The sequence below is a fragment of the Narcine bancroftii genome, chromosome 1 (genome assembly GCF_036971445.1).
Source record: "Narcine bancroftii isolate sNarBan1 chromosome 1, sNarBan1.hap1, whole genome shotgun sequence".
Classification (NCBI taxonomy): domain Eukaryota; kingdom Metazoa; phylum Chordata; class Chondrichthyes; order Torpediniformes; family Narcinidae; genus Narcine; species Narcine bancroftii.
Genome location: NC_091469.1, coordinates 481506970 through 481533747, shown reverse-complemented (window position 1 = coordinate 481533747; position 26778 = coordinate 481506970). Strand labels below are relative to the sequence as shown.

General features: G+C 38.5%; 1 protein-coding gene across 14 annotated transcripts in view; it reads left to right on the top strand.

The window, feature by feature from the left end:
• The window catches only part of LOC138751919 (obscurin-like), a 755203-nt gene that overhangs the window by 246743 nt on the left and 481682 nt on the right, over positions 1 to 26778 (top strand). For 13 of the 14 annotated variants that reach the window (XM_069914884.1, XM_069914878.1, XM_069914879.1 and 10 more), the window contains 2 exons: positions 1580 to 1852; positions 24555 to 24821. In XM_069914884.1, coding sequence (XP_069770985.1) covers positions 1580 to 1852; positions 24555 to 24821 — 540 coding nt within the window. The remainder of the gene's footprint in view (positions 1 to 1579; positions 1853 to 24554; positions 24822 to 26778) is intronic. The other variant, XM_069914886.1, reaches the window with a different exon arrangement.

The following is a 26778-nucleotide window of genomic DNA, read 5'->3' as shown; positions in this document are numbered from 1 at the left end:
GTTCCCCCCACAACCCTGGATCGACATGAGCTACCGGGATCATTATCTGAAGAATGTGCACAAAAACATTGAGGACCCCCTTCCACCCTTCATTCACCATCTTTCAGCTGCTCCCATTGGGGGAAAACAGGAGGATCAGAGCCAGCACCAACAGTCTGAGGAACAGCTTCTTCCAACAGTCAGTGAGAACGCTGAACAACCAAAAGAACTGCTCACTCTAACTATCCAAGATTCTCATATTTACAAAACAATATTTAGTTACGAATACTTTTCCTGGACCCAGAAGGTTCCCAAAAATTTTTCAGATAATTGAGGATTTCAGAAAAATCAGAAGTCCTCTTTTATTTAAAAAATTTCAAAGTTAAAATAATGTCAGTTCACCTCTGAAAAATGTCAGATAAATGAAGATATCCAAAACAATCAGAAATCCTAATTTTTTTTCAGAGCTGAACTGATGTCACAGAGTGAAAAATTTTGGAATTTTGGGAAAACATCTTGGTAGAATTTTGAATTTTTGGTGTTGGATTTATCTTATTTTGTTCAGGTTGTATTCTGATGAGAATTAAACATTATTTCAGGCTTTAAAAGCCTTCCCTTACGGTTTGTGGTTGTTTAAGGACTGTTACAAGTGATTTTCTGTTGCTACTGTGCAGTTTTTAAAAATGACCAGTTATCCAAAAATATTGTTTATCCAAAATAGGCCCAGTCCCGGCCATTTTGGATAATTGGAGTTGTACTGTATATTGTTTAGCTGGATGAGTGTTCGTCTGGTTCCTTATCAACGTGTTTTGCACCGAGGACCATTGGACGTTGTTTTGTCAGGTTGTACTTGTGCAATCAAATGATAATAGATTTTGTGAAAGTAAAATCGATCTAAGGAAGTGCTGAGAACAAAAGTAGTGCCATGAATGTAAATTTTCTGCAAGTAGCCTGGTTCAGGTTTTTCCGGGCTAAATTGCAGTCATTGACTGTGTATTTGCCTTACCCTATTCTTTCCTGGCCTGTGGTAAGGCAACTTTTCCTCTAGTTGAATATATTGTATTTTATTGCCTTCCTCCTCTGCTTACCATCCTCTGGAGTACCATCTACCATCCTCTGGAGTACCATCTCATAATTTAGAAGCCATCTCAATGGACATTTTATGCATTCCAATTTCTAGAAATGAGCACTGTACCACACGCTAGAATGAATTATTGGTACACTGGTCAAAATCCCCTTCATCCAAGGCATTAACTCATTAACTGTGCAACATCAAGCAGGTCCATCAAAAGGCATTGTGAATTGCAGGTGTGCTATTGTGTGATGATTGAAAGGTTCATGTATGAGGTATGATCTCCACAAAAATACAAGTTGCATGCAGGAACATAACACTTCCTCTAACTACAACTGTGAAGTGAATGTCGTGTTATCTGCTTAACATTGTTTAAGAATTATATTGAGACTTGTTTTGAATAATGTCATAGAGAGAAGATCTTCATCAGCCTAAGGTCTAGGTGTTAAAAGAAGAATTCTAGCTTCCTCCTTCACCTAGTCCCCCAAGAAACAAAGAAAGTGTGCAATTCCTATGTATTAATTACAGGTCAGAAAGTTGAAATGGTTGAAGATCTTGAAGATGTTGAAGTTCTTGAAGGAGAATCAGCAACATTTAAATGCAGGATATCACCATCAGATTATACCAATGTGAAGTGGTTCTTGGATAAAACACCTCTCCATACCAATGATGTGAATGAAATTAAATCACTAGAGGATGGCTATCATACTTTAACAGTTAAAAAACTTGCAGTCAAAGATTCTGGTAATATAACATTTGAAGCTGGAGATAAGAAAACCTCTGCTGCTCTGATGGTGAAAGGTAAAGTTTATATTAAAATAACATGAAATTTACCTGTAAATATGATCAATGATGTTTCATGTATATATTCATTAATTGAACAATGAACCAAATTCTGCTTTACAAATCACATCTCATTATATATAATCTCACATTGTAAGCTTCTCCAGAGAGACTTGAGTTAATTGTCACGTGGGTCTTCAATAAATCTCTCCTAAGCCCCAACATCTGCAAAGATCTGTTCCTGTCATTTTGCCATTGACCCAAAAGTTAACATTAAGAGCAAGAAACTAATTAGTGCTTTGACCAGCAAGGATATCTTAACATTGGAGGTGACTAGTAGTGCTCTGGAGCCCTAGCTTGTCATTAAGTATATCAGTAATTTAGAGGAGGGCATCGTTTATTGCCATGTATACAGTGAAAGAGTTTGTTTTGTGTGCAATCTAGCAAATTGACCTCAACATAGTTCATCAATAAAAATACAGTGCAAAGTGGAAAATTACAGAGAGAGATCAGTTAGAACTGAGCAAAGACAACATTATTTCATTAGTCTGAAGCTCGTTCAGGAGTTTGAAAAACTGGAGGTGTGTCATCTCATATTTGTGATTATTTTTCCCAACAGGAAGAAGAAGAAGAGAATGTGGGATGAATGTTTTAATATGTTGACTGCTTTTCTGAGTGGCAAGTGCAGATGGAATAAATGGAAGGGAGGGAGAAAAATTATGTGAGCCGTATTCACAATTCTGCAGTCTTTTTGCAGGCTTGAGCTGAACAGTTCACATACCACAATAATGTATCCTGACAGAATACTTCTAATGCTTCATCTATAGAAATTGTTGAAGGTTACAGGTGACATGTTACATTTCCTTAGGCTTCTGAGAAAGTAAGTCACTGGTATGCTTTATTGTCCTTCACAGTAATGTGGTTAGACCAGGATGGTTGATTGTGATGTTTGCTGAAAGAACTGTCCACTATACCTACTTCGGTGCTGTTGATGTGGACAGGCGAATGTGCTCCACCCCTCTTCAGGAAGTCTTTGACCAACATCTTGCTGACATTGAGTGAAATGTTATTGTCTTAGTTCTGATCATACCTTGATTTTCTGTATAGGAATGGGCTGGCTTCAGTTCTGGCCACTAGTAAGTAGCTGAACTATGGGAAGTATGTAATTAAGCTGATGACACTAAATTGAGTGGAAAAAGAAATTTTATAGAGGATGTAATTAAGCTGATGACACTAAATTGAGTGGAAAAAGAAATTTTATAGAGGATGTGCAGAGAGATATAGATAGGTTAATTAGAAGGGTGATGGTTTGGCAGATGTAGTACAATGTTGGGAAGTGTGAAATCATCCTCTTTGGAAGAAAATTAGTAGATCAGACTATTATTTAATTGGTGAAAGATTGCAACATCCCGTTTTGCAGAGGGACTTGAGACTACTTGTGCATGAATCACAAAAGGTTGGTTTGCAAATGCAGCAGGTAATCAAGAAAGCAACTGAAATGTTACAGGGATTGAATTTAAGAGCAGGGCAGTTCTTCTGCCACAAAGTACGGATGAGGCTGCACCTGGAATACTGTGCGGTAGTCCTGGTATCTTTACTGGAGAAAAGATATACTGGCTTTGGAGGTAGTGCAGGGGAGATTTATTAGGTTGATTCTGCAGATGAGGTGGATTTAGCCTGTCAGGAGAGATTAGGTTACTTGAGACCAAACTCGATAAGATTTAGAAGGGATGGAGATTATTTATTGTAGTCTTGGGACTTTTTCTCTCTCCAGTAATTTCATAGTGACCATTGAAGAGACTAGGTCTATTTTTAATTTCAGATGTATTTAATTACATAATTTAAATTCCCAAGGTGGCAATGTGGGTCCTTCATTCATTTAAAAAATGAAGATAGGATTTTGGTAAAATGAGAGTTGCGTGTTCATACTATTTGCACTTGTGAACCAGAAGAGACTGCAGAATGAAGGGGAAATTAGATACAAAGGAAAGGAGTAGAATAGAACATAATATGCAATAGTCTAATAATAATGGCTATCACTCTCTCTCCAATAGGTTGAAATTGGTGCTGCTTCCTGATTTAATGTTGCTGCTTTTTGTATGCACGTGTGTGTGTATGAAAGTGTGCGCACAAACAGGCACACAATATCCCTTTTAGGATTAACTAGCTGGTACTGTACCAGAACATGTAGCAGTTAATGCAAGGTATAGTTATGTAGTGGTCTTGGTTGATAATGTTGTAGTTAGCTGGTGGGATTATTATTATTGACCAATGTGTTGATTCATTTGATAGAAATTTGAATTTGATGCAAACACTAATTTTGATTTCGGACCTGAAATTTCAGGCACGATGTCCAAGTTAATGCCTCACATTGATGATTGACCTAAAATATCTCCTAGCTTCCAATGGGAAGGAGACTTGTATCCACCTGGTGATAAAGAATGCCAGAGCAATATGAGAACATCTGATGGTGTGCTCTTGCTGGTGATTGGCCATGCTTTCAACTATGAAGCACTCACCCATAAAGAAGTGCTGCAATGGCTTTATTCATTGTAAATTACTTTCATGTTTTGCCAATTGGTCACAAAATTAACCTGATGGACAAAAATGTTAGCAGTGCATAGTTGATGATATTATATTAAGGATTTTACATCATAAATTTGAGTATTGCTTGCACCAGTTCAAATAGCTAAATTCTTCTGTAAATATTGAATATTGTACTGTTTCTCACTATTTGCTTTATCTTCAGATCTGGCCATTTTATGATTGTACATTTTACTAACAAAATATTAGTTAAGAATTTCCCAAGAATAGACCTTGGGTAATTTTTAAAATATATATTTATATCCTAATTATTTTACTCCTGATCAACTTTTACTGCAGAATGTAAATGCTTCATGGAGCATATTACTTTATTTTGATAGATAAAATACTTTCTAGATTACTTATGTGTTAGATGTCAACTATTTTTTCTTTCAAGTACTTGCACACAGTAACTTCTTTATTACATTCTTTTGCATTATAAAGATGAAGTTAGGGGAAGACTTTTTTAAAAATGCATCGCTATTTCATCTTTCATTTTGCCAAGTCGAGTATGATGGTTTTCCCCTTTTGTTCAATGTATTCTTCATTTGGTTATCTTATTGAATGACCTCCTGTATAAACCCTATCCCAAATGGTTGAGGAGATGCTATTGAAGACATTATAAAGTTAAGATTTTTTTTGTTTTAGAAAAGCCTCCTTTCATAACTAAAGAATTGGCAGCTTTAATTGCTTTCAATGAAGGGGAGCATATAATTTTGCACTGTGAAACATCGAAACCAGACTGTACAGTTACATGGTTTAAGAACAAAAAGCTTTTGAAAAATTCATCCAAGTATAAAATCAGTCATTCTGGGAATAAAGCTAGACTAATTATTTATGAAAGTGTTGAGGAGGATGCTGGAATTTATGAATGTCACACTGCGTCAATGTGCACTAAAGCCGCCGTCAAAGTGAATGGTAAGAAAAATTGTTTCTCTTAAAACCAGTATTTACTCTCCTGTGTACCACGCCAAACAGAAATTTGGATAACAGAAATTCAACATTATGAAAGTCACAAATTACCACCAAAAAATTGATTGATATATTGGAGAGAACTGAACTAGCGGTAAGGATTATGATTTCTGGCTGACAGTTCTTGGAGGGAGGCCACTTAAGGGATTTGCATTGCAAATTGACAAAGCAATCTTTTGTAGTGATACTTGTACATCCAAATGGACACTGTTGGAGGCCACTTAAAACATTTGCTTTGGCAACTGACAAGACAATCTCTTGTATTGATGCTTTATTAAACAATTTAACATATTTAGATACACAAGAGATTGCAGATATTAGGATTTAGAGCAAAAAGCAAACTGCAGGGGGATCTCAGTGAGCCAGGGAACATTTATGGAGGTGAAGGAATAGTCAACATTTCAGATTGAGAACTTGCAGTTCTGAGAATGCAGAGGGAAATGGCAATATCTTGTTAATGAAAACAACAACCCTTTCTATTCTGCTACCAATGCAATCTGAATTACCTTGGCTAATAGAGTACGCACCTGTGAGGGCATTACTGTTGAGAGAAAAACATTCTGTATGAATTCACCTCCACTTATAACATGGACAACGAGATAGACAACAGACTCGCCAAGGCAAATAACGCCTTTGGAAGACTACACAAAAGAGTCTGGAAAAACAACCAACTGAAAAACCTCACAAAGATTAGCATATACAGAGCCGTTGTCATATCCACACTCCTGTTCGGCTCCGAATCATGGGTCCATCACCTACGGCTCCTAGAACGCTTCCACCAGCGTTGACTCCGCTCCATCATCAACATTCATTGGAGCGACTTCATCTCCAACATCGAAGTACTCGAGATGGCAGAGGCCGACAGCATCGAATCCACGCTGCTGAAGATCCAACTGCGCTGGGTAGGTCACGTCTCCAGAATGGAGGACCATCGCCTTCCCAAGATCGTGTTATATGGCGAGCTCTCCACTGGCCACCGTGACAGAGGTGCACCAAAGAAGAGGTACAAGGACTGCCTAAAGAAATCTCTTGGTGCCTGCCACATTGACCACCGCCAGTGGGCTGATATCGCCTCAAACCGTGCATCTTGGCGCCTCACAGTTCAGCGGGCAGCAACCTCCTTTGAAGAAGACCGCAGAGCCCACCTCACTGACAAAAGACAAAGGAGGAAAAACCCAACACCCAACCCCAACCAACCAATTTTCCCTTGCAACCGCTGCAACCGTGTCTGCCTGCCCCGCATCGGACTTGTCAGCCACCAATGAGCCTGCAGCTGACGTGGACATTACCCCTCCATAAATCTTCGTCCGCGAAGCCAAGCCAAAGAAGAAGAAATAATGGGGAAAAGGGTTCATGTTATGGAAAATCTTCATAGGGAAGGTTTTCCATGAATGCAACCTCTCCAACATTCAGGATAGGGGGCTTGTAAGAATGACTGTAATAGCTGTATAGCTGATTAATCACCCAAGATTTCTCATTGATTTGCTACATATTTAATTCATCAAATGTAAGATTTTTTTCTTCAGTAAAATCAGTGCTTTTGCTAGCATAGGGTGTGTGATTGGGATCTGCTGGAATGGGGTCTGAATATGAACAGCTGGCACTTGAGAATATAATTCATGGCCAAAAAAATTCCTTTTACAAATATCTCTGTGCATTCTATACAGGCTACTTGGAGAATATAAAGCAAAAACAATCTGCTGGTGGAACTCAGCATGTCGAGCAGGACAGTGGGAGAAAAAAAATTGTCACCATTTCAGCTCAGAACTCTACATGTTTTCACTGATGAAGAGTTCTGACCTGAAACATCAACAATTCCACAAATTGAAATTCAATTGCACCTTTAAAATTATCTCATTGCTGGCATGAAGTGAGTTTTGAAATGTATTTTATTCAAGGTTATTTCTATACATTTTGGTTTGCCCATGTAGAAATTACAGCACTTTTTATTCGTAGTTCCCTCATTTCAGTGTACCATAAAGTTTGAAACATTTGGTTTCACAGGTGTTTATGAGTATTCAGGTATATTTAATTGCTTCATTGGTGCAGCTATAAGAGAGCTAGGCTAGGCTAGGCTTTTTGATCACCTTTCGAGTCTGTAGTTGACATTTTTCAACATGAGCACCACAGCTGTGCCAATGAAAGCTAAAGAAGCCATTATGAGGCTGAGAAACAAGAATGTGACAGTAAGAAACATCACCCAAACTTTAGGATTACAAAAATCAACTGTTTGGAACATCACTAAGAAGAAAGAGCGTACTGATGGGCTCGTAATCACAAAGGAAGACCTCCACTGCTGATGAAGGAAGAATTCTTATCAGAAAGAAAAATCCCCAAACGCCTGTCCGACAGATCAGAAATAATCTTCAGGAGGCAGGTGTGATCTGTCAATTACTACTGTCCGCAGCAGACTTCATGAACAGAAATACAGAGGCTACACTGCAAGATGCACAGAAAGGATGGCCAGATTACAGTTTGCCAAGAAGTATTTAAAAGAGCCTACAGAATTCTGGAAAAAGATCTTGTGGACAGATGAGACCAACATAACCTATGTCAGAGAAATAGAAAGAGCAAATGAGTAAAGGAACTGCCTAAAATCCAAAGCATACCACCTCATCTGTGAAACATGGTGGTGGGGGTGTTATGGTCTGGGGATGGATAGTTGCCACAGATATTGGAACCCTTATCTTCATTGATGATGTAACTGCTGATGGCAGTAGCAAAATTAATTCCAGGGTATATAGAAACATCTGGAAAAGGTATGACTTGTACAAAAGGATGGGTTGCACCTGTACTGGAGGTGAGGGGGGGAGGGGGCGATTATTCCAGTGGGCAGGTTTGTTAGAGTTGTTGGATAGAGTTTAAATTGGTTTTGCGGGTGATGGGTATCAGAATGAAAGAGCAAATGATACACAAGTAGATGCACTCTGTAGTGAGAATGGTAGGAAGGATAGGCAGTTGAGAGGGAAAACTGAACGTGTAAGATGAAGGATTTAAGTTGGGGTACTTTAAAAAGAAAATTGAGACAGGTGAGGGATATAGTACTGAAAATCGTGTATTTAAATGCCCTCAGTATAAGAAATAGGTTGATGATCGTGGTGCATGTGGAATTTGGCAGGTATGAGATTGTAGGCATCATTGAGTCGTGGCCGAAGGAAGTTCACACCTGGGAACTAAACATCCAAGGTACACAGTGTATCGGAAGGATAGGCAGATCTCTTGGTTAAAAAAAGGTCAAATCTTTGGAAAGAGGAGACATTAAATTGGAAGATATAGAATCCTTGTAGGTAAAATCAAGAAACTGTGTGGGTAAAAAGACCCTGATGAGAGTTATATACAGACCTCCAAACAGTAGCCAGGATGGGATGTGGAAATTATAGTGGGAAATGCAAAAGGTATGCAAAAAGGGAAATGTTACAATAGTCATGGAATATTTCAATATGCAGGATGTTTGGGAAAACCAAGATGGTGCTGGATCCCAAGAGGAGTTTATTGAATGCCTTTGGGATGGCATTTTAGAACAGCTTGAGGCTGAGCCAACCAGGGAAATTGCAATTTTGGATTGGGTATTGTGTGCCAGAATAAAAAGAGAGCTGAAAGCAAAGGTACCCCGAGGAGGCAGTGATCATAATATGATAGAATTCACCCTGCATTTTGAGAGGGAGAAACTAAAATCAGAAGTGTCAGTATGCCAGAGGAATAAAGGAAACTACAGGGATATGAGGGAGGTGCATGTCGAAGTTGATTGGAAACAGACACTAACAGGGATGATGGTGGAGCTGCAGTAGCTAGAATTTCTGAGATTAATTCACAAGGCACAGGACAAATTCATCCCAAGGATGAAGAAATGTTCTAAAAGGAGAATGAGTCAATTAGGATGATCAAGGAGGCCAAAGACGGCATGAATGTAAAAAATTACAATGTAGCAAAAATAATTGGGAAGCAAGAGGATTGGGAAACTTTCAATCCCTTAATTCTTGTAAATCTTGTCTGGACCCTCACCAATGGCATCACTTCCTTTCTTAAATAAAGAACCCAAAACTGTACCATGTACTCCAAGTAAAGCCTCAGCAGTGCCTTATAAAGGGTTAAAATCACATCCCAACTCTTGTATCCTATTCCTCTTGCTATGAATGCCAATATTGAATTTTTTCACCTCCAACTTGACTTGGAGGTTAACCTTTAGGGGTCCTTGGGGTTAGAGACTGTTTTTTAAGACATTGCTCGTAATGTTGCAGGCCAAGTTCACAACCCTCTGGAATTTTTTCTTGTCCTGAGTGTTGGCATCTCCTTGGAGATGTTGACACCCAAGAATTTGAAGTTCTTGGCCCTCTCCATTACTGAATCTCGATGAAGACTGGTTTGTGTTTTCCTGACTTCCTCCTAAAGTTCACTATCATCTCCTTGGTTTTGCAACCTATTTCACTTGTATGGGTCACCCCTTCCCTAGAAAAGGTTCCAATAATTCAAAAACCTAAAACACTGCCCCCTGCAATATCTCATTAGTAATGGAGGACAAAAAAAATCAAGGACAGACTGAATAAGGATTTTGCATCTGCCTTCACTGTGGATGACACCAAGAGAGTGCCAGAAGTTTGAGAGTGCCAAGGGGCAGAAGTGTGTGTAGTTGCTATTACCAAGGAAAAGGTGTTGGGAAAGTTGAAAGGTCTGAAGGTGGATAAATCACCTGGGCCAGATGAACTATACTCCAGAGTTTTGGAAGAGGAAGCTGAAGAAATTGTACAGGCATTGATAGCGATAATTTGAAAATCACTAGACTCCAGAATGGTTCCAGAGGATTGGAAAATTGTAAATGTCACTCTTTTTAAGAAAGGAGGAGGAAAAAGAGAGGAAATTATAGGCTGGTTAGCATGTCTTTGATGTTAGAATCTATGATTAATGATGAGGTTTTGTGTATTTGGAGGCACCTGGTAGAATAGGTCGAAGTCAACATGGTTTCCTGAAGGGGAAATCTTGCCCAGCAAACCTATACGAATTCTTTGAGGAAATAGCAGGAAGAATGGATAGAGGAGAGTCAGTGGATGTGTTTTACCTGGATTTTCAAAAGACTTGTGACAAGGTGCTGTACATAAGGCTGCTAAGAAAGATGAGAGCCCATGGTATTGCAGTAAAAATACTAGCGTGGATAAAAGATTAGTTGACTGGCAGGAGGCAGAGAATGGGAATAAAGGGATCTTTTCTGGTTGGCTGCCAGTGACCAGAGGTGTTCTGCAGGGCTTGATGCTGGGTCTGCTCCTTTTCACATTATATATCAATGTTTTGGATGATGGATCAGATATCTTTGCAGCCATGTTTGCAGATGAAACAAAAATTGGAAGAGGAAAAGTGTTGAGAAAACATTGAGTCTGCAGAAAGACAGGTTAGGAGTTTGGGCAGTGAAATGGTAGATGGGAGTATGGTGTATGGAACTGCATGTTCATGCACTTTGCTGGAAAGAATAAAAGGTGTAGACTATTTTTTAATCGGGCAAAAATTTCAGAAATCAGAGGTACAGAAGGATGGGACTCCTCGTACAGGACTCCCTGTAGATCAATTTGCATGCAGAATTAGTGATAAGGAAGGCAAATACAATGCTAGCATTTATTTTGAGAGGGATAAATATAAAAGGAGGGATATGATGTTGAGGCTTTATAAAGCATTGGTCAGACCACACTAGGAATATAGTGAGCAGTTTTAGGCTCTTTTTCTAAGGAAGAATTTGTTAGCATTGGAGAGGGTTCAGAAGGAGGTTTACAAGGATGATCCCTGGAATGAAATGGTTTTCATATGAGGATATTTAGAAGGCTCATTGGAGTTTAGAAGAATGAAGAGGACATGTATACAAAGTGAAGGGATGGAAGTTTAGGGGAGACATCGGGGGTAGGTTTTCTATCCAGAGATATGGGTGCCTGGAATACTTTTTCCAGGGATAGTGGTGGAGTTTGAAAACAGGGGCATTTACGAGATGGAATAAAAATAGAGGGTTATGAAGTAGGGAAGGTTTAGTACTTTTTTAAGGACTATATTGTTCAGCACAACATATAACCATATAACCACTTACAGCACAGAACAGGCCAGTTCGGCCCTACTAGTCCATGCCGTAACAAATTCCCACCCTCCTAGTCCCACTGACCAGCACCTGGTCCATACCCCTCCAGTCCTCTCCTCTCCATGTAACTATCCAGTCTTTCCTTAAATGTAACCAATGATCCCGCCTCAACCACGTCTGCCGGAAGCTCATTCCACATCCCTACCACCCTTTGCATAAAGAAATTTCCCCTCATGTTCCCCTTATAATTTTCCCCCTTCAATCTTAAACCATGCCCTCTAGTTTGAATCTCCCCCACTCTTAATTGAAAAAGCCTATCCACATTTACTCTGTCTGTCCCTTTTAAAATCTTAAACACCTCTATCGTCCCCCCTCAATCTTCTACGCTCCAGAGAAAAAAAGCCCTAGTCTGCACAACCTTTCCCTGTAACTCAAACCTTGAAATCCTGTCAACATTCTCGTCAACCTTCTCTGCACTCTCTCTATTTTGTTTATATCTTTCCTATAATTTGGTGACCAAAACTGTACGCAGTACTCCAAATTTGGCCTCACCAATGCCTTGTACAATTTAATCATAACCTCCCTACTCTTGAATTCAATACTCTGATTTATGAAGGCCAACATTCCAAATGCCTTCTTCACCACACCATCTACCTGAGTATCAGTCTTGAGGGTACTACTTACCATAACTCCTAAATCCCTTTGTTGCTCTGCACATCTCAATAGCCTACCATTTAATGCATATGACCTATTTAGATTTGCCTTTCCAAAATGTAGCACTTCACATTTATCTGTATTAAATTCCATCTGCCATTTCTCAGCCCACACCTCCAGCCTTCCTAAATCACCTTTTAATTTACGGTAATCTACCTCACTGTCCACAAAACCACCAATCTTTGTGTCATCCGCAAACTTGCTTATCCAATTCTCCACCCCTACATCCAGATCGTTAATATATATAACAAATAATAGTGGACCCAGGACCGAACCCTGAGGAACTCCACTAGTCACCGGCCTCCAATTGGACAAACAATTTTCTACCACTACTCTGACACCTCCCATCCAACCACTGCTGAATCCATTTCACTACCTCTTTATTTATACCTAATGCCTCTACCTTTTTTCCTAACCTCCTGTCAAAAGCATTACTAAAGTCCAAATAGACAAAATCCACAGCTTTCCCTTCATCAACCTTTTTTGTAACCCCCTCGAAGAACTCAATCAGTTTTGTCAAGCATGATCTATCCCTGACAAAACCATGCTGATTACTCCCTATCAATCCCTGTACCTCCAAAAATTTGTAAATAGCATCCCTCAGAACACTTTCCATCAACTTGCCCACCACAGATGTCAGACTTACAGGCCTATAATTCCCAGGTTTGCATTTGGACCCCTTCTTAAACAAAGGAATCACATGCGCCACCCTCCAATCCTTTGGCACCACCCCCGTGGCCAGTGACATTCTAAATATCTCTGTTAATGGCCCCACTAACTGTCCACTAGCCTCCCTGAGTTTCCTAGAGAATATTTTGTCCGGTCCCAGAGATTTATCCACCTTTATCTTTTTCAACACAGCCATCACTACCTCCTAGGTTATCCTTATATGCTTCATGACCTCCCCACTATTTTTCTTTACTTCAACTGGTTCAATATTTTTTTTCCCTAGTGAATACTGAGGCAAAGAAATCATTCAAAATTTCCCCCATTTCCTCTGACTTCTCACTCAGCCTACCTTCACTATCTACAAGGGGTCCAATTTTATCCCTCACTAATCTTTTACTTTTAATGTACCTATAGAAACCCTTTGGATTTATTTTTTACTCTGTCTGCCAAAGCCACTTTGTGCCTTTGTTTTGGCCTTTCTAATTTCTTTCTTAAGATTCCTTCTACACTCCTTATAGTCCTCCTTTAAACTCTCAGCTCCCTGCTCTTTATACCTCTTGTACACCTCCCTTTTTCTCCTAACCAAATTTCCAATATTCCTCGAAAACCAAGCCTCCCTATTGAGGGCCAAAGGGCCTGTACTGATCTGATGAGGGGAATCTTATTGAAACCTATGAAATCCTGAAAAGCCTCAATAAAGTGGATGTGGAGAGGATGTTTCCTATGGTGGGGGCATCAGAGGGCACAGTCTCAGAATACAAAAATGTCCCTTTAGAACAGAGATGAGAAGGAATTTATTTACTTAGTGGCTGGTGAATTTTTGAAATGTGCTGCTGCGGATGGCTGTGGAACTGATAGCATGGGGAATATTTAAGGCGGACAAAGACACACTCTTGATCCGATGGGTTGAATGGCCTAATTCCATTCCGATGTCTTGTGGTCTTATTTGTATTACATCACTGTTAGTGTAGACTAGGTTTGAAGGGCTTAGATGCTAGGTGACATTGCAACTCCATTCCACCTTAGTCTAACAGGGATGGCATTAAAATTAGCACTTAGATTGCAGTGTTACAAAACTCTTCCTTAATTTCCTACCTTACACTTGCACAATCTGGATATAGATATCTTTGTTCAGGGGAAAAGTTTTATAACACCTATTTTCTATGCCTGTTATAATTTTGTATACTTCTATCAAGTTCCCTTCAGCCTTCTCCACTCCAGGGAAAACAAACTCAGCATATTCAGTCTTTCCTCGTAGCTAAAACATTTCAAGCAAGACAACATCCTAATGAAACTCCTCTGCACTCTCTCCAGTGCAATCAGATCCTTCCAATGGTGCTGTGAAATCTTCCTGCTGTGACCCAATTAATGCTTTATATATTTGTATTATAATCTCCATGTCTTACAGTCCTAGCTAATGAAGGGAAGTATCCTGTGTGGCTTCTTAACCACTTTATATGCCTAATCACATACCTCCAGGAATCTCTGGACATACACAGGCAAACTGGCAATGAAAATTTGCCCTGACAGAATTCACAAATCACTACCCAAAAATTTGAGATATGGAATAAAATTTGTGCTCCTGGAAATTATGGTAAAAAGTAAAATTGTTTTCAACTTCCCTTTCTTGATGTTTGTGCAAATGATGCAGCTATTTGTAATGGAAAATTGTGATACGGAATGTTTACTAGTAACACATTGGCCCCTCTTTAAATCTTCCAAGGGTTTTCTCTTTGGTTGATTTGGTAGTTTCCCAAAATATGTTACCTCACATTTTTCAGGATTAAATTCACTCTGCCATTCCTCTGTCCATTTTTCCAACTGATCAATATTATTTTGTGGCTAAAGACTTTTCAATATTACTCCAATTATCCAACAAAAAAACCCAGCCCAGTAGCAACATTTGTAATAGTGTTTAAACATCAGGCTTTTTAAGCATTAAAATAACCTTTAATTCTCACCAAAAATAATACTGGTCACCATCAATTACCGACACTTCCCCACCACTTCCGCTCGTGCCAAGAGCCTGAGAGTCCCACTCCTGCCTGGGAGCTTGCGGTCCTCCCTACCTGAGGTCCGCTGCTGCCACCACCGGGAGCCTGAGGTCCCCGCTGCAGGCAGTTCTGTTGCAATCTGTCATGCAACATATTGATCTATTCCTAATAATGTTTGCCTTGCCTGGTGATTTGCCAGCCCTATCTTCAAACTGCTTGAAATTACAGTGCTCTGCCAGTTTGCACAACAATGCCAGGTATTTACTTGCTGTTTCTCCTGGTTCTTGTCTCCTTTCATAGAATCGTTGCCTTTCTGCCATAACTGGTGGTTTGAGGCTTAAATTGTTCCTTAAAGCTGTGCATAATTCGTTGAATGTCTTTGTCCCTAGATCCTTTGGGATCAGCAAGGTCTTAAGGAGGTCAAATGTTTTGCTGCCCATTATACTGAGGAAGAGAGCATGTTTGCGGGTTACTGAACCTTGCACAATATTGTGGGCTACACAGTAGTGGTTAAACCATTCTACGTTGTTATCCCAACTTTCTTCTACTTCGTTGAATTCCTCAAACTTTTCCTCCGCCATCTTAGTGCACTTTCACCTCGATCTTTTGGCGGAAATTTGTTGGGGTTATTAGGTAGTTGTTTTCTACTTTTCGTCTGTTGTTTTCTTTCTCACAGTTGGTGTATGGAGTATGTGTGTGGTTCGTTTCCCATCCTCGTCGCCACTGTTGTGTATGCCCTCACACAATTAAGACTCAGAGACGTGATGCTTTCTCATTCTTCTATTAGACTAACATGGCTACTGACACACAGGGTTATATATATGGAAGGGTGACATCATAACGTGGGTATCATGATGCCCAGCAGAGGGCAGGCTTATACCCAACAATAGCTATGAAATAAAATGTTTTTTTTGAGAGCCTTCTCTTTCTTGACCCACTGATGCAAAAGTAGATGATTTTCACTTTCCACATATTGATTAGGATTCTCATGCTGTAAAATGGCTGGATGAGTTAGAGATTGTCAAATATGTTCAGGAAAGATTCTTTAATCAACATATAGAGGTCCCATCTAGACTGAGTGCAGTGTTGGATCTCCAATTAGGGAATGAAATAGGGCAGTGACAGGTGTGTAAGGAAACACTTTGGTTCTAGTGATCATAATGTAATTAGTTTCAGTGATGGAAATTGTCAAGTCTAGACCTCCGGTTGAGATTCTAAATTGGAGAAAGGACAATCTTGATGGTATCAAAAAGGATTTGGCAAGTGTGGATTGGGACAGGATGTTTTCTGATAAAGTTTTGCATGGTAAGTGAAAGACCTTCAAAGGTAACATTTTGAGAGTACAGAGTTTGTATGTTCCCATCAGAATTAAAGGTAAGACTAACAGAGATAGGGGACATTGGTGTTCAAGAGATAATGATGCCCTGGTTAAGAAGAAGAAAGAGGTGTGTAGCAAGTGAAGGCATCAGGAACAAATAAAGTACTTGAGTAGTACAAGAAATGCAAGAAAACACTTGAGAAGGAAACCAGGATGACTAAAAGAAGGCATGAGGTAGTTCTGGTAGGCAAGCCAAAGGAAAATCCCAAGAGCTTTTCTTTTTTTTTGGAAAATTTTATTTTTGTTTTTCTTTTCAAAAAATATACATAGTAACATTTTAAATATACAATATTATTGAACTTTTTTCTCACAAACAAAAATAGAACAGTCTCTCCCTCTCTCCCTTCCATACATACAGATCCGTTCACCATCAGAACTTACATATATTTAAAGTATATAGAGTACAGTTGGGGAAACTATGTTTGTGTGTGTGTGTGTGTGTGTGTGTGTGTGTGTGTGTTATGTTTATAACCCTTATTGTTTCTTTTTATTACTGTATATGGGCCATTAAATGGTCCAGGTATGGATGCAATACCTTTACAAAAGCGTCATATTTATTCTTTTCCATAGGCATACTGCTGTTCATTTCCACAGTCTATCATGCTGTGAGTAGAGGGGAGTTGGATTTCCAAGTGATCACAATACATTTTTTGCTACCAGCAAATGAGATTTGATATTTGGTCAATTTTTCACTTATTTCCATGAAAACACCTAATAGATATAGCTCTGGGTCACCTGTGAAGGCCATTCCTATTATCCTGGTTAATTTTTCTGTGATTTCTTGCCAAAATGGCCTTACTTTCATGCATGACCACATGGCATTTAGAAAAGTTAGAATAAAATTTTGGCTTTTGATTTATGTAATTTTTGTGGGGTAAGATATAATTGGTGTAAAAGATTATACTGAACCAGTCCATAGCTTGCATTTATAATTGATGTCATGCTATCCTTACACCAATCTGACCAACTTCTTTCTGAAATCACTTCACCAAAGTCTGACTCCCATTTTTCCCTTGACCTCTGCAACCCTTCTTTTGTTCTTTCGCTCTGGAGTGCATAGTCCATTTTTGTTATAAATTTGGGTGTATTCCCCATCCAGACCATTCATTCAGTTTCACTAATTTCAGATGGGGTCAACATTGGTCCCCATCTTTCTCTTAAGAATTATCTAAGCTGCAGAAAACAGAAGAAGGTCCCATTAGCCACCCTGTATTTGTGTTTTAATTGTTAAAAGGACATAAAAGTTCCTTCCGTGTAACAATCCTTAACATATCTGATACCTTTGTCATACCACGAATTTAATATTCTATTGCCTTTGCTCATAGACAATTTCTACACAATGGTGCTTTTATTGATATCCATACTTTTTTTCTATACATTCATTAATTTCTTGCCACATTCTAAATATATGTATTAGAATATGGTTATCCATCTTTTTCTTTAGTGATTTGACACTCTATTTATAGATAAAGTCCTTTGCTTCCCCCTCCTCCATTGAGTACATTCCCATTTGAACCCAAGACAGGCGTTGGTGGGGGGGGGGGGGGTGGGGTTGTCTTCAATGAAAAAGGCTGCAAGAAATCTAGCCTGTGCAGCTAGGCAATATTTTTTAAAATCTGGAAGTCTAAATCCTCCCAGCCCATAGTCTCATGTAAGTTTTTTTTTTACCAAGTCATTTTTGGTACCTTATTATTCCATAGGAACTGTGTGATATTTTTGTTTCGTAGCTTAAAAAATTTTTAGGTAATGGAATAGGGATCAATTAAAAAAGGTCTTGGCATCACTTTCATTTTGATGCAGTTAATCCTTCCCACTAAAGTATAACCATGTACAGCACAGAAACTTGCCAGTTCAGACCTACTAGTCCTTGCAGAACATCTTCTCCCACTAGTCCCACTGACCCACATTCAGCCCATAACCCTCCATACTGCTCCCATCCATATACCTATCCAACTTTTCCTTGGATATTAACATCGATCCCGTTTCTACTACCTCTAGTGGAATTTAATACCACCCCACCACCCTCTTCGTGAAGAAATTCCCCCTCATGTTTCCCTTAAACCCTTTTACTCTCAATCTTGTTTGAATATCCCCCACTCTCAATGGAAAAAGCCTATTCACATTGACCTATCTTTCCCCCTCACTCTTCTACACTCCAGAGAATAAAGTTGCAATCTGCTCAACCTTTCCTTGTAACTCAAACCCTGAAACCCAGCAACATTCTTGTAATCCTCCTCTGCATTCTCTCTATTCTGTTTATATCCTTCCTGTAATTCGGCAACCAAAACTGCACACAGCATTCCAAATTTGGCCTCACCAATGTCTTATACAATTTCAACATAACATCCCAACTCCTGTATTCTATACTCTAATTTATAAAAGCCAACATACCAAATGCCTTCTTCACCACCCTATCCACATGTGATTCAACTTTCAGGGAATTATGTATCATGATTCCTAAATTCCTTTGTTCCACTGCACTCCTCAATTGTCTACCATTCAACGTGTCTGACCTATTTTGATTAGTTCTACCAAAATATAGCACCTCACATTTATCAGTATTAAACTCCATCTGCCATCTTTCAGCCCACTCTTCTAATTGTTCTATATCACCCTGTAAGCTTTGATAATCTTCCTCGCTGTCCACAACACCACCAACCTTTGTATCATCTGCAAATTTACTAATCCAATTTTCCACCCTATCATCTAGATCGTTAATATACATGACAAGCAGCAGTGGACCCAGAACCAATCCCTGACGCACTCCACTCGTCACCGGCCTCCAATTCAACAAACAATTTTCCACCACTACTCTCTGGGATCTTCCAATCAACTATTGCTGAATCCATTTCAGAACTTCATCATTAGTACCTAATGCTTCAACATTCCTTACTAACCTCTTATGGGGAACCTTGTCAAAAGCCTAACTAAAGTCCAAAAAGACAACATCCACTGCCTTTCCCTCATTAATCTTTTTAGTAACCTCCTTGAAAGACTATAAAGTTCGTTAAACATGGTCTACCACATACAAAACCAATGCTGACTACTCCAGATCAATCTTTGTCTTTCCAAATAGTTGTATATACCATCTCTGAGAACAATTTCCATTAATTTACCCACCACCAATCTCTATAATTACCAGGTTTACTTTTGGATCCTTTTTTGAACAGTGGAACAACATGAGCCACCCTCCAGTCCTCCAGCACTTCCTCCATGGCCAGTGACATTTTAAATATTTCTGTCAATGCTCCCACTATTTGTTCACTAACCTTCAGGGTCCTAGGGAATATTTTGTCAAGACCTGGAGATTTATCCACCTTGATCTTTCTTAATATAGCCAACACTACCTTCTCATTAATCCCTATATTAACCATGACCTCCCTACCATATTTATTCACTTCATCTGGCTCAATATTCTTTTCCTTAGTGAATACTGAAGAAAAAAATCATTTTAAATTTCTCTCATCTCCTCTGATTCTAACAGAGCCTACCCCCCTCATCTTCAAGGGATCTAATTTTATCCCTCACTATTCTTTTAGTTTTAATGTGCCTTTAGAAACCCTTTGGTTTCATATCTCCTTTTAGCATTTCTAATTTCTTTTTTAAGATTTTTTTTACCCTCCTTATATTCCTCAAGCAATTCACCTATTCCCTGCTGTTTATACCTGCTAGACACATCCCTCTTCCTCTGAACCATTTCCCAATATCTTTTGAAAATCAAGGCTCCCTACAGTTTCTAACCTTTCCTTTAATCCTCATAGGGACATACCCTGTCTCTCCATTTCTGTAGGTCTCTTTCTATCTTCCCAAGAAGTGGAATATAATTTAGTTTGAACACATTTTGCAAATTATAGTCATTTGCTATTCCAAGATATTTTATTCCATCCATCTTCCATTTAAATTTACTTCCTTTTTGGTATTTTTCATATTCAAAATTTGTTACTGGAATTATCTCACTTTTATCCATATTTATTTTGTAGCCTGATATTTTTCCATATTTGTCTCATGTTAATTTTTCCAAATATTTAGCCAGTTCTGATAAGTACAATACCACATCATCAGCGAATAGACTGATTTTGTGTTCTTCTTGCTCAACTTTGAAGCCTTTTAAATCCAAAATTCTTCATATTATCTCTGCCAGAGATTCAATCACTAAAATAAAAAGCACTGGGTTCAGGGGGCATCCATGTCTGCTTGATCTGCTTAAGGGGAACACTGCCAACATCGGATTATTTGTTATTATTTTAGCTTGTGCTTTATGGTATAAAGTTTTTATCTAATTTATAAACATTCTGCCTATACCATATTTTTCCAATGTTTTAAATAAAAAGAGCCATTCCAAAGGTTGAATGGTTTTTCTGCATCTAGGGAGACTGTAATACTTGGATTTCATTCAGATGTAGCCATGTGTATTATATTAAATAATCTTCCAAGACTTTTTGAGGAATGCCTTCCTTTAACCTGTTTGGTCCATATGTATCAGTTTTGGCAAGTATTGTCCTAACCTATTAGCCAATGCTTTTGCTAGTATCTAATAATCAGCATTTAACAGGGATATTAGTCTCCATGACAAAGTCTTTTGAAGGTCCCTATACTTTTTTGGCAACACTGCAATAATTGCAGTTGAGAATGACTCCAGGTTATTTCCACAGCTTTGACCAGGACATCCAATAAAAGGGGCATTAATAATTCTTTGAATTGTCTATAAAACTCAGGTGGAAATCCATCCTCTCCCAGTGATTTATTAGCCTGTAGGGTGCCCAGGGCCTTTTCAATTTCTTCCCTTGTGAAGGGAGTATCTAATTCTATCCTTTCTCTCTCTTCCATCCTTGGAAGTTTAACATTCATCAAAAATTCTTCCATTTCATTCTCATCTAATAATTCTGATTTGTATAATTTTATGTAATATTGTCTAAAAAAGTTGTTAAATTCTTTTTGCTTAAGTTTGCTTCTGATTTATAGGATTTATCTTTCTTGATGACTCTTGTTTTAATCTACCAAGCTAAAACTTTGTGTGGCCAACTCATAGTATTATTGTTTAGTTTTTAAATATAACTTTTTATGTCCAATATGTTTGTATTGTATTATATATTAGTTTTGTATTCTTCTTGTAGTCCTGTTGTTTGATATTTTTTATAACTCTTTAATATCCTTCTCCAAACTGTTTACTTCTGCCATATTTTCCCTCTTAATATTCTTCATATAGGATATAATATGTGGCCTTAAATATGCTTTAAGCGTGTCCCATATCAGAAAACTATTACCAGTAGATGGAAGATTTGTTTCACAAAATATTTTTACCTGTCTCTTTATAAATTCACAGAAGTCTGTTCTTTTAAGCAATGTAGTATTGAGATACCATCTGCATACATTGTTTTGCTTTTCCTTTATTGCTATAGTCAATATTAATGGAGAATGGAGAGATAGAAGCCTAGCTCGATATTCTGTTTTTAATCACTCTTTTTTAACTGGGTAGACATTAAAAATAAGTCAATCCTTGTATGTGTGAGTCATGCACCCTTGAGTAAAAAGAGTGGTCTCTCTCTGGGATGTAATTGCCTCCATACATTGATAAGATTTAGATCTTTCATGTAGGAAATTGTGCTTTTTGCTACTTTTGCCCTCGTTATTGTTCTTGCCGATTTATCTAGTATTTGGTCCAAGCAGAAATTAAAGTCTTTTCCAACTGATATATTTTGTCTTCCCTCTGCTGTTTTTAAGAAGATATCCTTCATAAACATTTCATTGTCATCATACTGGGTATAAATATTCATAAATGTCCATGCTTCTCCATAAATGTTACAGGGTGCCATTACATTCCTTCCAGCTTGATCAATTGAGGTATCTTCTACTAACACTGATGAATTTTTATTAATTAGAATAGCCACCCCCTTGCCTTTGAACCAAAGGAAGACGATATTATTTGTCCCACCCATCCTCTTTTTAATTTATCATCTTCCAATTTGGTAAGATGTGTTTCCTGCCCAAGGGCTTTTTAAGCTATTTAAAGAACAAAAGGATAACAAGGGTCAAAATTGGTCCTATTGAAGACTAGTTTTGTTATCTATCCATGGAGCCAAAAGAGATGGGTGAGATATTAAATGGATTTTTTGCATATTTATTTATTCGAGAGATGGACACAGAATCCACATAAATAAGGCAAAGCAGAAGAGAGATTAAGATCCAATAGATATTATAAATAAGTGGGAGCTTGCTGTCTTGAAGCAAATAAGGGTGAATAACTTCCCAGAGCTTTACAAGATATTCCTTTGTACCTTGAGGGAGGTTTGGGCAAAAAATTTCAGGACCCTGGCAATGGTATTTAGAACCTTCTTAGCTACAGGTGAGATGTCAGAGGATTGGAGGAAAGCTAATCTGAAAGAATAAAAACACAATGCTAGAGAAACTCAGCAGGTCAAACCATGTACTTTATATGGTAAAGATAAAGATACATAACTAACGTTTTGGGCTTGAGCCCTTCATAGGAACATAGGAAGTAGGAACAGGAGTAGGCCAAAAATGGCCCATCGAGCCTGCTCCGCCATTCAATACAATCAAGGCTGATCTAATTTATGACCTAACTCCACCTACCTGCCTTCTCCCCATATCCCCTAATTCCTCTATCATGTAAAAATTTATCTAACCGAATTTTAAATATGTTTAATGAGGCAATCTCAACCACTTCCCTGGTTAGGGAATTCCAAACATTCACTACTCTCTGGGAAAAACTATTTTTCCTCATCTCTGTCCTAAATCTACTCCCTCGAATCTTGAGACTGTATCCTCTCGTTTTAGTTTCCATGGCCATCTTAAAAAACCTTCCTACATCTATCCTATCCATATCCTTCATAATCCTATATGTTTCTATAAGATCTCCTCTCATTCTTCTGAACTCGAGCGAATACAATCCTAGATGATTTAATCTTTCATCATGTCAACCCCTTCATCCCAGGGATCAACCTAGTAAACCTCCTCTGGACCGTCTCCAAAGCCAGTATATCCATCCTCAAATATGGAGACCAGAACTGGACACAGTACTCCAGGTGCGGTCTCACCAGTACCTTATACAGTTGCAACATTACCTCCCTACTCCTGAATTCAATTCATCAAGGTATATAATCTGAAAGAGACTAGATATGCAAGTACTTGGATAGATAGGAACTAATTAGGGATGGTCAACATGATTTTGTGCATCATAGGCCATGTCCAACTAATCTTTCAGAAATCAAAGTATTAGAACAGTGTAATAAGGGGTATAGATCAGGTAAATGCAAACAGGCTTGTTAGGTGAGACAATACTGGTGGAAATAGATTAAGGATGAAAGATGAAATGTGTAAGAGTAACATTATGGGGGAAACGTCTTCACTCAGGATGGTGAATGTTGAACCAGCTGCCTGTAGAAGTGGCAGATTTGGTTTGATTTTGACATTTGTTGCAGAGTTCTGTATTGTGTATTGGCCTATGCGTTGTGTGGTTTTATGTTAAAAAGTGACAGTTTGCCTTAGAGAGCCAAGGTGAAGGTGGACTGCTGAGAGAGTGGGAGACGGACTGAGCATGTGCAGAAAATGATCTAAAAATTTCTGGACTTGGACGATAAACCACCACTGGGTGGTGCTGTGGAGTGGAAGAAGGCCCAGAGCATGAGTCATGGTCTGGAGGACAGTTTAGAATGTTGGGCATTTTAAAAGGGATGAACATTCTGAAGGCAGCCAGAAGGATCCGGTCCAAGCCAGTTGTTCCTCTCTCTGCAAGCAACACAAGACCACTTTGAATTTTGTGCTCTCTCTCTTCTCGTTCTCAAAGATCTTTTGGCTTCAGTTTACCAAACAAACTGAATTTTGTTTATGATCTTTGCTTCAGTTGAGATTGAAGTTTTGTGAGTCTTGTGTGTTTTGTGTCTAAGTTTTTCTCTGGGCTTAGACTTTGATTACGTATGTTATATTTAGACTGGGGAATTTATTAGTTTTACACTGTTATAGAAATTTGCATAGTAACCAGTGGGCATTGTTATAAAGTGGGGGGGGGGGATTTTTGAATTAAAGTTTGAAGGTGAATTTTTGTTAATAAAATAATTGTTCATCTTTACACCTGTTTGATATGCCTTCTTTGTAGTTGCTGGTTTGATCTTGTAACACATTTAAGAAGAGATTAGACAGCTACGTTGCTGGGATGGGTATGGAGGGATATTTTCTGGATGCAGGTCAACGGGACTAGGTGGAAAAATAGTTTGCCACGTACTAGGTGGGAAAAGGTGCCTTATTCTGTGCTGTAGCATTCTATGGTTTCCTTTTGTCATTTTCCATTTAGAAGTAACAATATTATGTTGTTTTAATGTCAGGTCTTTAATATTTTGCAAACAGCTTTGCCTACTATCTTCAAGCAAAAACTGAAAGATAAAGAAGCTCAAGAAGATGATACTACCACAATGCATTGTGAAATTAGCAGACCAGAAGCAGTGGTGCAGTGGAAGAAAGGATCCTCTTTACTTCAACCAAGTGCCAAATATGAGATGAAACAAAAGGGATGCATTGTTGAACTCGCTATTCACAAACTTACACCACAAGATGGTGGAAGATACAGTTGTAGTATTGGAGACCAACATACCAGTGCTACCTTAAAAATTAATGGTAAGAACAACATATATGTCCTGTATCTAATTGTTTAGCATCTGGCTCACTGAATTCATAGCTGCCTTTAACTCCAGCAACATAAAAGGGCCCTATTTTCTGAGGTCATTTCAACCTCATCAGGTCCCTTTTCCCCATTCTGCCTTTAATCATACAAAGCCTTATTTTCCCTAGTCAAGGCTCTGTTTCCCTGATTCCTTTTAAACTTATTGGGGTGCTATTTCCTGTGCTCATATTAAATATACAGGGATCATGTTTCCCATATATTGTTCTGAATTCTATTTACTGCAGATGATGTTGTAGTTGGTTGCACCCAATGAATAATGGAGAGAGTTTGAATCCCACTGAGGCATTTGAGGAATTTAAATTCAAATAATTAAATAAATGTAAAATGAATTGGTAATGGAAATAGTGAAACTGAAGGAATATCATATAAAAATAAATCTGGTTCACTAATGTCTTTCAAGGAAATTTGCCTGTCTGCACTCCACCAATGTATTTGTTTCTTCGCTGTCTTTGAACTGGTTTGCAAACCACTCAGTTCAAAGCAATTAGGGATAAACAAAAAATGTTGACCTTAATTATACCATCCACATTCTATAAATGAATAAAAAAAAGTTATGAACTGTTAAACATTCTGGCTACAGACTGCATGAGTGGTCGGCTATTTGGATATAAATTATAGTTTTATATATAAATTATAGGATACATTCCCAACTACACAACCTTGCTAAAGAATCTTTAATATTTTGTCAGAATAGCTAGACTGGCAATATAACCACTACCCAAGTTGACAGATAAAGTAGTGGTTCAGTTATTAGACTGGTAACAGGAGCCAAATTTCATCAGAAAAGCAATATATACATAACAGCAGCATTAAACTTGGCCTTCAAGCTACTTCACACTAAAATACAGTACACATCCTTTGGTGTTGTGTTGACCTATATAAACCTATTTCACTAACAATCTATTTCTTCCCACCTTCATGCACATAACTCTCTATTTTTCTTACATCCATATGCCTATCTAAGAGTCTTTTAAATGTCCCGATTGTACCAGCTTCAACTTCTGCCCGCAGCAATGCATTCCAGGCATACACTAATTCTCTATTTTTAAAAAGTGACCTCTGATGTCACATCTAAACATTTCCTCCACTTACCTTAAATAGATGTCCTCTGGTATTGGCCATTGACGCCCTGGGGAAAAAAAACATGCTGGCTGTCTGTGCCTCCCATCATCTTATACAACTCTATTAAGTTGCTTCTCATCCTTTGTCACTCTAAAGAGAAAATTCCTTGCTTGGTCAAACTTGCTTCACAAGACATGTTCTCCGATCTGAGCAACATGCTGGTAAATTTCCTGTGTATCCTCTCCAAAGCTTAATCCTGTTTGCTAAGACCTTCTTGTGCCCTCTTCTAGCCCTCCTAAGTCCCTTCTTAAGTTACTTCCTGGCTACCTTATATTTCTCATTAGTCCTTCCTGCCTTTTGCTTTGTAAACCTTATTTATGCTTCCTTCTTCCTCTTGAATAACCGTTACACCTCTTTTTGCCAACCATTCTTCCTTTACCCTACCATCCTTTCCCTGTCTCATTTGCTGGACACACAAGTCCTGCTCCATCTAACCCTTTTGCACTATTTTGCAATATTAGGGAAGATGTAGTCTACCATAACATCATCTCTGTTATTTCCTGAATAAGGGGCAATGCTTGAAATGTCGACTGCCTATTGTTTTCATGGATGCTGAATGGCATGCTGAGTTCCTTTCGCACTTTTTTAAAAAGTTCTCTTTCTGCAGCATCTGCAGATTCCTTGTTTACCATGAATACAACCCCGTTAATTTTGCATCTTTCCAAAATCTGCTTACTTCTCTCCTTGGTAGCCTGGTGACTGTTGGAGGGGGTGGGGCTATGGAATATTCCTAATTGAATAATGCTTCTCTCCTGTTTCAGACTTCCA